The sequence below is a fragment of the Physeter macrocephalus genome, chromosome 1, assembly GCF_002837175.3.
Source record: "Physeter macrocephalus isolate SW-GA chromosome 1, ASM283717v5, whole genome shotgun sequence".
Lineage (NCBI taxonomy): Eukaryota > Metazoa > Chordata > Mammalia > Artiodactyla > Physeteridae > Physeter > Physeter macrocephalus.
Genome location: NC_041214.2, coordinates 114,781,008 through 114,791,267, shown reverse-complemented (window position 1 = coordinate 114,791,267; position 10,260 = coordinate 114,781,008). Strand labels below are relative to the sequence as shown.

The 10,260-nt window shown below is 38.9% G+C and overlaps 1 protein-coding gene across 1 annotated transcript in view; it reads right to left on the bottom strand.

Moving 5' to 3' along the window:
- The window catches only part of GABRR3 (gamma-aminobutyric acid type A receptor subunit rho3), a 41,766-nt gene extending 31,806 nt beyond the window's left edge, over positions 1-9,960 (bottom strand). The window contains 3 exon segments of the mRNA XM_024120409.3: positions 1,676-1,702; positions 1,705-1,787; positions 9,836-9,960. Of these exon segments, the coding sequence (XP_023976177.1) occupies positions 1,676-1,702; positions 1,705-1,787; positions 9,836-9,960 (235 nt within the window).
- Between the last annotated feature and the right edge of the window lie 300 nt (positions 9,961-10,260).

The following is a 10,260-nucleotide window of genomic DNA, read 5'->3' as shown; positions in this document are numbered from 1 at the left end:
GCGGAGCACAGGCTCCGGACGCGCAGGCTCAGCGGCCATGGCTCACGGGCCCAGCCGCCCCGCGGCACGTGGGATCCTCCCGGACCGGGGCGCGAACCCGGTTCCCCTGCATCGGCAGGCGGACGCGCAACCGCTGCGCCACCAGGGAAGCCCTAAAAATCTTAAATTAGGTTCAATAAGTGTGAGAAATGCTCTGGAAAACAAACAAATTCTACTCACCATGATTTAATCTGATGCAGATAATCTAATTCAGTAGTTATCAAATGTGATCTCAGATCAACAGCATCAGCACCACCAAGGAATTTATAAGACGTGACAATTGGTGACCCCACTCAAATCTACTGAATGGAAACCTCTGTGGGTGAGGCCCAGTAACCTGGGTGTTAAGGAGCCCCCAGGTGACTCTGATGCTTGCTGAAGTTTGCATCGTTAACCTAATGAAATCAAAACCATACCCTTAGAACTGCAACCCAATGGATTCAAGGAAATTAAAGAACAAAAACCAAACAACCCTCAACATAACAGCTACCTGATGCACTTTAAAATTTTACCTGTTAACAATTGAGTTTTCTATGGTACCTACACGCCTGCTGTGCTTCCCTTTGTCATAACCACAATATGATGAGTATCAAGCTCTCCTCACCCCACACTGAGTACTTGAAGCATTGGTTATTTATCGAAAAGCGGTACCTGTTCTACCGCTGGGGGATCCTGCCTCCTCACCACCACGCTCACTTCTCTCACCTCCATCTCTAGCATGAAAAGTTGTCAGTTCAGGAGTTGTGGGTGTGGGAGACCTTAGGTCAATGACAGGAGAGTCAGGATGGATTTAGCAGTAAGATGGGGAGCTCAGTTTACCTTGTGGATTTTACCACATCCTGTGCATCTCTGGGAAACTTGGTACCCTCAGTGATGCAACTACACGCACAGTAAACAATCTGACGCGAGGAAAGGCTTTCTTACAAGTGTATCCTAATGTGGTTTGCTTCTGTTCTCCTTATCAGCCATTGCATCTTGGTTCCACCACTTACTGCTTTTTTCATGGCCTTGAGAAAATTTCTTGACTTCTCTAAGCCCCAGTTTCCACTTTGGGATATTAGGGATTATGATAACGCCTACTTCATAGGGTCACTGTGAGCGTGGAATGAGACAGTGCATTAAAGGGCTTAGCACAGTGCATTAACGGGCATTCCAACATTTTGATCACTTTTTGTTGCTAGGAGTAAATAAAGGAAGAACACTCAGCAGAGGTGGTTCGTAGGAAGCCACGGCGTTTGGCAGGCTAGTTCTTCAACAAAAGCCATGCATTGCGGCTCATAAGAATGTTCAACAAGATTTTATGAATATTATCATATAACCCAAATTAACAAATTTTAATTAAAACAATATGTTGCTGTATGGGCAAGATATATACATTCACTATTTTTGAACACATACTATTTATTGAACATAATATTTATGATAATATATATAGTAAAAAAAGAGTCTTTTTGGTTAATTTAAAATGCCTAAATTATCAACTGTTCTTATTCAAGAGAAGATCATTGTAAAAGGTTTTTTGTTTTTTTTTTAAATTGGTGGTCTTGTGTTTTGGTCTTAATTCCTTCAAATTTTCAACTCAATTTTGACAGTGCAATGGATTGTGACACAAGAGTTTTGTAAAGATAGTACTCACCTCCAAATCCAGGTTCACTGCAGAATTGTGGTCCTCTATATGGAGAAGTTGCTTATACTTAAGGGGCCACACTTTGGTACTGTCATCTTTCCTCATTCTAGTTTCTTGTTTGCTGTACCTCCAAGGGAGAAAAATGCTTTTGAGATACATATGCTTCTGGATATTTTGATTTAGGTTAGCTTTCTGTGCTCAACATGGTATGCTCTAAAATATACACATAAAAGCTCATTTTCTCAGTTCATATTACATATAGTCAAAGATCTGCCAGCATTTACTGTTTATTATACAAGGGTGGTGCAGGTAAGCAAATCTTGGAGCACCTTAGATGATAAACTCAGTTTGGATGTGATCCTCACAGGCAATGTTTCTCAGAATGTGGTTATAGTAGGAAAACCTGGTCACTAGCACCTGGGTGGAGGTGATCAAGATTCAGATCCACAGACCCCAACCCAGATCAACTAAACCAGAACCAGAGGAAACAGGGCCTAGGCATCTGCATTCAGTGTGCTACCTAAGTGATTCTTAGAGTCACTGAAGTTAAACTACCTCTTGCACTAAGACAGTAAAAAAAAAAAACATGAAAAATTGTAAACTGATGAAAATAGTGTTTTACAAAGACAGAATGTGCAAGAAGTATGGGTGCTGGTTGAGATTAGAGGAAGTACCCCTATGGCAGATTCTGGAACCTGAGAGAAGGCGATGGGCATGGATGGAGAGGAATCCCAGGGAAAAATGGATGATCTGACAGCTGATTGGACCTAAGGTCAGGTCCAGCTGTGAAGCAGGTGCAGCCTATTTTCACCTGCAGTTTTCTAGGGCAAAGGCAAAGTGTGTGGCCTCTCCCGTGCGTGTGGAGTCCTGATCTGGGAGTGAAGCCCGTTCCTCCCTGGGTCTTTGAACTCTGGCAAGTTGCTGGGCCTCCCTGACTCATTTCCTGTGCTGTGACACATACCTCCCAGACGTATTCTAAGCGTGGCGGCAGAATATCTGTGGAAGCGCACACAGCTCCTCTGTATGTGACATGCTGCTGTCTCCTCATCCCCGGTGCCCGAGACCTAGTTCACTGCCTCTTCCAGAAGAACGTTCTTGTCACCATCACCGTCATCACTGTCAGCAGCAGCAATAACACGAGACACTGAGGGGTCTTCTAGGTGAATTCTAGTTACTCTGAATTCCTGACTGGCTTTTGCATTGATACATGTCTTCTTCAGGAAACACACGTAAATTTTTAACGTAAGACTTGTGAACGCAATTTCCTAACTCAATAAAGTGACTTTGATGGTGGGAATTTCACATCCTGAAGCGGCTGGTTTAAGAAATATGTCCAGGCTTATGGGCACCTCAGATCACCTAGTATGGTCTTTAAATAGAGAAGTTTCTGGCTGAAACCCTCAGAGATTTATGTATGTATTTTTGCCATGGATAGAAATGGCGAAGTTGGAGGAACAAATCTGTTTTGAGTAGAAGACAAATGAGTTTGATTTTAAACATAAGTCATTTTATCCTATGAATAATTGAACACATAGAACTATTTCTTCCAAGGATCTCTTAACTAGAAAACTTCTTTCAAGGAGCTAGAATGAACCATTTATTGAAAAAGTAATAGCAGCTAGTTTTTATTAAATGCCTACTGTGTTCAAGGCCCCCTACCAGATGTTTTGTAAATACTATCTTTGGAGTGCATCTGAATCACCAGGTTTGCTGGGGCCCATGCCCAGAGTTTCTGATTCCACAATTTTAGGGTATGAGAATTTGCATTTATAACAATTTCTCTGGAGAACTACTGGTCTGGAAAATAGCAGACATTTTATAAAAGCTAGCTAGTTGTTATTATTTTATGAAAAATGGAATGTAAACTTGGGTGGAAATTCATGGAAATTTGTGAACTTCTTCAGTAATATACACAACAAAACGGCAATCTCTAATACTCTTTTCAAAAGCATACCCCTCCATGAGATTCGTAGGGATAAATCTTAATTAAGAATCCCCAGAACAATGAACATGCAGCCTGCTATGAAAGGCATTCTTGGCAGTACCTGAAATCACACACACCTTTTTTTACCTGAGGACTCTTCTGATGAACAGTGAGATGTCCCATCTTTATTTATACATCTACTTCTCAAAGAGGTTTGTGTGGCTTAGATACCCTCTAAAAGAATTTTGAAAACCTCCCACATATTTAAGTAGACACCTAAAATTTTTTCATCATAAAAGTTAAAATTACTTAAATATTGATAATAATTTAAAATAAAACATATTCCTCCTTTTAATGTATCCAATGAACCTAAAATACCCACTTTATGTATTTTAAAATACATGAATAAACTCATCTTTAAAAACCAGAAGTTTGATCTCATTCCTTGTTTTCTTGGAACTTGTATTTTATTTTATTTCCATTTTATTTGAAAGTTCATTTGGGTTTTTCCGTAACATCTTACGGAAAAACCCGAATGAACTTTTCGGCCAATCCAATATTTCCTTCATTGAATTTTATCACCCCATCATACTTCTTTGCAAGAATATATGTATACATATTGAAATCATCTTTTTTAGCCTCTGTGACTATTACAAATGGAGCAAAACATAATGCATATATATGTTGATAAATACTTATTAAAATTATGAATTAAATTTTATAGGAAAAGTATTTCTTAATAAAGTGATGGTACATTTTCCCTATTTTGTGTATCTGTATATGGATATTGCTTATTGCACTTGTCATTTCTTGTCTTTTTGATAAAGCCCTTCTAATAGGTATGAGGTGATATCTCATTGTAGTTTTGATTTACATTTCCCTGATCCTACTTTTCACTTCTATAGATGAAAATATTGAAAAACTTTGTTCATATATATTTAAGTACATGGAATTGCAAGAAATTTTGTTTCAGGAATGTAACTTAATTATTTAAATTCCTTCTTATTTTCCGAAATTCACGTTGTGGTCTATCATCAATTATTTCTAATGATTTGTAACCTGACAAATTAATTAGGTTCTTACTTCAATATTGATGAACGCAAAAAAAAAAAAAAGAAAAAAGAAAATCACACAGTTTGGAAAAGGATGTGTTATTTAAACTAAAGTCATCCATTACCTCAACAACAATATCTGTAAAGGTTTCTTTGTACCTGGGAGGATTTTATACACGGGTGTAATACACATACTTAAGATTCAGGAAGAGGAAGAGGTATGCCTTTATTTTGCCAAATGGGACACAGCAATCATTAAAGGGAGGCCGCAGAGGAGACTGCAGGCAAGTTTTCAGAAGGATCAGTTTTAGGAAAGAAGTCAGAGGAAGTCAGAGATCCAGAAATAATTATTTTAAAACTATCCATGCCCACGTGCCCCTCTGATAGCTTGCATGTACCCTAAGGGGAACATTATACTCTAGGAGTAAAAGTGCCCTATTTGAAGACCTCTGGCTTATTTAAAAAAAGACATATATAGAAAGGTTAATAAAATGAAGACTGAAATAGAACAGACAAAGGCAAGAGAAGTAAATATGCTTAATAAGGGGATTAATTTATGACAGAGAATCAGATTTAGCTCAGAGCTTTCTGGCCTGATTCCATATATGTATCATTTTAAGCCCCTTTGTCTTCTGCCCTCTTCCCTTTCCTAGAAAAAATGATTTTGTTTTTAGTAGTTACTGAAAGAAATCTTTTGGATGACTTCTGTCTGAGGAGAAGGTTTTCTAGAAGGCTAGGTGCCAATGGGATAGAGCAAAGAAATCTCAACTCATGGAAGAGTCTTGCATCATTACAGCATTCTTAATCTTTATAGCATTCTTAATCATTACAGCATTCTTATTCTTTCCCCACAAAGAAAGATTATGAACATTGAGAAACAACAGATAAGGCTCGGTAATAGTTATCATTTTTCTTTTTGAGTTAGAACCTTTTTCCTTCTGGATGAAACAAAGGAACCATATTTTTATGTTCCCCCCTCTCATCAGTATCAGAAACTTTACTATAATTTTGTCACTAAGAAAGTGTGGGTTCGGGGGGAAGGAAGGGCTGGATTTTGAGTGGTTTCAGGGGAATAAAGGGGTCTTTGAGGAGGATATACTAGGCAGAGAATTAAAAAGTACCAGAGCTGCTTGAGGAAAAGCAAATACATCTAACTCTTTCTGATACACTGGTGTTTAGTAAGTGGAAAGACAAAAACTCATTTTAACTGAGTCATACTCAGCTGGTTGCTTTACCAAACTGCTTTCCCAAGGGCCTATATAGTTGGTTAGTTTACTAGGATTAGGACTTGAAAATGACTAGGCCTGACTAAATAGACTATTTACCCAAGAGAGGCTATAATTAAGAAACATATTTAAAAATATTTAATCTAGAGAGTTAACAGTGAGATAACAATTAAAAGTATGAATGCCATTTTATACCTATTAAATGAGCAGAAAACAAAAAAATTTTAGTACCCAATGCTGCTAAGAATAGGATGAAATAGAAATGTTTATACTTTGTGGGTAGCAATATACTCATAAAACCTGTTTAGAAGTTGATTTTGAGAGCTACGAAGATAATTCACATCCTTTGATGCCAATCCAAGGAATGCAGTAGTCAGAAGGAAAATCAGTTGATCCAATTTCTGATCACAAAGAAAACCTTGATAATTCTGGATCCAATGTTTATTTTTAGGTCCCTGATGCTTTTGAAACTTCTTAGAGAGGACATGGTGCATTATACGGAGTGAATCTTGTGGCTTCAACTGAACTGCCCTTAAACTCATGACTCTGGGAATACACACTTGACTTTAGTCAACGGCCCGTTTTTGTAAAGGAAAAATCTACACGGACGAGCATTTCTGTGGAAGAGCAAGACAGAGAGAGTGCCCCACTTGAGACACGACAGTTTCCATGACTTAACTTGTGTCTCTATCAGATCATGAGCTCAGTGAGGTCTCAGTTTCCTCATCTGTGAAATGAAGAAATTGGACCAGATTAGGAGCTGGTTTGCAGACATTTTTTGGATAGCCCGTATGGTGTATTAAAGTGGAAAATTTCACATGAAAATCTGAATTTTTCTCTTGAAAAATCAGAAAATCTGGCAATACCAGGCTCAAGTTGTCTTATAAGAAATCTTGACCTGACCAGCCTCTGCCCCCAGAGGAGCATATAGCCTGTAGTTGCCACAGTCTCTGCCACTCCCTTTGTTATTTGCAGTAGCAGTTGAATTGGCAATCTCTAGGACCCTCTTGGCTTCTACATTAGGTTCCTGGATGTGCTGGTAAATGTTTAAGTGGCTCTCCTGGAAAAAAAAGCCCTATGGCCAGTGAGCCATGGCCGCTGAGCCTGCGCGTCCGGAGCCTGTGCTCCACGACGGGAGAGGCCACAACAGTGAGAGGCCCGCGTACCGCAAAAATAAATAAATTAATAATAATAATTTATTTAATTGTATATTTATATAATTTAATTTTTAATAATGCTTATATTTAACAGCCTTAAAATTTAACAATTGGCTCTTGCAAGCCATTTTGTGCAGACACTGGCACTCTGCTGATTATTCTTAAAGCCAGAGACAGTGTGTTGTTCTTAACTCTCAACCCAATACTTGTCATACAAAAGGCACTCAGTACAATTGTTGAAAGAATGAATAAATATTCAGTGAGTCTAGATGCCTAATCCTCTTTGCATCCCTAGAGAGCCAAATCTCTCCCCTAGGCAAAACAGGAACATTTTCCCCTGCCATACTTAATTTATTCACCAACTCCTCCTCTCCCCCATTTTGTCTTTAAGAAATAAAGGGAATGTTTGGATGAAAGATTTTTAAAATACTTGGATAAAAAAGGGAATCTTTGGGCAAAAAGTAAGATTATATTCTGAATGAAAAAGGTTAATAGCAAAGGATTTAAGGGCCTGATTGTAGGAAAACTGGCTCAAAATAATGTACATAAATGTGAGCTAATATATAAAGATATACTTCCTAATTTTCAAAGAAAGATCAGGCCTTTCTTCCATGTTCATTCTATTAGTTCTCTTGCATTATGACAGAGTGGATTGTTCATTCATTCATTCATTACTTATTTAATTACCGATAATCAGATTGTGTGTAGGGCAAAGAACTTCACAGCATTTATTCATGTACTAAGATCTAAAGTATCCTGGGCTGTTTACTCTAGAAACTATCCTATACAGTAATTTCAGTATTTTTGTCAAAATGCCTTAAAATCTTCATGAGAGAGTGCTGAGTGACAGCTCAGAAACAGGCTGGCTGAATTATTCTGTTCACTGGGGAAAATGCCTGACTTTCATCTTAAGTGGCTGCTTCTGAACTAGGGTCTATGTTTTATACAATCCCTAGTGTCCTAGAGGATTTTTCTTTGAAGAACAAAAGAAGCAGATATAAATTTTAATGAATCATATTGTAGCTTATCGCTGAAAGGGGTACCCTACTTAGAATATAGAGAAGTGAAAAAAAATATGCTTGGCCCCATGGAGTAGGAAGCCCAGGGTTCCCTCTTCATTTAAATAGATTCTAAAAATGAGACACCTAACATAAGAGAGAAATTCCCACCCCACCACAAAGAACAGATGTTCTCCTCTTGTCCCTTAAATGACACCTGAAAAATACACATGGTAGGTTTTTCTGTAGCAACTCTTCCACTGAGAGTGTGCTGGTGAGATTGATGAGTTCCTATGACCATCTCCCTTCTTATCTGCACATCCACCAAACAAACTGGACAAACTTCCTATTGTTTGAGTCGTAGATGATATTTTAAGCAGTCTCTATTTGTTTCAAAATTAGATAAAATATACTACTAAAATATACTAGATGTTACAAGCAATCTGAAAAAACATACAGTTTGGTTGTATAGCCCCACATTTCCCAAATATTGCTTGCCCAATTGCTTTGAAGAAGACTCATAGTGTTTAAACTGGGCCAGATTTCATAGCATCTCAGATCTGCATGTGGGAGCAGAAGCCTGGAAGGGAAGTGTGGGAGTTGGTCCTTGATTTTTAAGATCAGAGCAGGAATTAGGAATCTAGTGACCTCTCCTCCCCTCCCCCCATACCTCTTTTGGTTTTGGTCATTAAACCTGAGGCTTCAGAAGGATTTATTAAATTTTTATGTTCTTTCCTGATGTTATAGTGAGTGCTTCATAAATATCCAAGATGTGAGGGTCATCTGGCTGAAACAAAAGTTACCTCACTGATTGCTAAGGTTGGCTGGGTGATATTACTCACCTTTATTCCTCAGTTTCTCCTACTGGGTCTTTTTGGGAGTCTTGTGCTTGGTGAAAAGGAAGGACTTTCCCTACAACAGGAGGTCACTTCTTGGTTATTAAAGGGTAGTAGGGTGACTAATCGTTCTAGTTTGTCTGCGACTGAGGGGGTTCCTGGGACTTCTAGTGCTAAAAACCATGGAACCCCAGGCAAATCAGGATGAACTGGTCATTCTAGTAGAGAACTATGCCCCTTCACTAGTAGGTCCAAGCATACTCTGATTATTGATGATAAGATAATAATGATGATGTATTGACATTTAGGATGATATTTCAAAGATGATTTTCAAAATGGAAAATGAATTTTGGGGCTTCCCTGGTGGCGCAGTGGTTGAGAGTATGCCTGCCGATGCAGGGGACAGAGGTTCGTGCCCCGGTCCGGGAAGATCCCACATGCCGCGGAGCGGCTGGACCCGTGAGCCATGGCCGCTGAGCCTGCGCGTCCGGGCCTGTGCTCCGCAACGGGAGATGCCACAATAGTGAGTGGCCCGCGTACCGCAAAAAAAAGAATTTTGGAAAACAACAAACGGCTTTAATGTCTTTCACTACTGTCTCATCGATATACAGAACTATACACTCTGCAAGTACTTGACATTAGAAATTGGTGCTTAGACTAATTTCTACTCAAAAAATTTTGAAGGAACATTAAACTCATGTCGTTATTTATAATAAATGCATTACTCATTGGAGAAACACAATTCTTGAAAGAAGATTCATACATGAGCCCTTTAACTGTTTTCTCCAAAAATAAACAAGCAAATGCCAGCAGAAACTCCAGATTCTGCTCTTTCTATGCTAATTAGACGTGATTTATTTTGATGAGTGAATGCTACCTCTAGAGACAATCACTGCCACAAATACGTGCTACCATTAAAGATATAGCTCTGAGGCAGGTGGTGAGAGAAACTGGGACTGCACTATGGATATCTTACCGGGTCCACTTCACTGAAGAGAAGCAGCGCTGGTGGGGCTTCTTGATTTCACCAGCAGCACAAGAATTTGACATCAGTGTGATCCAGATGCAGGTGGAGAAGACCAACTGGGAAGCCGGGATCATCTCTGCTGAAAGAAAGGAATGTAGATGGATGCAACCAATGCTGTTACCAATATTGCTTCTTCATGTGTCTTTTAAAAAGTAATTAGAGTGCCAGGTAAAAAGGTATCAAGGAAAAAGAGAGACATTGCTTTCAATGCTGTGTCTTTTGTTTTAGTTGGTTAAATGGATTGACATCATTTACAGGCAAACGTCTGTCTGGATCACCAGCAATTTAAGAAAACCAAGCAGATTTTTTCATTTTGTTTCCATCCTTTAGTCCCTCTTTCCAGGGAAGGTTCTTAGTGGGATGCTTGATCCCCT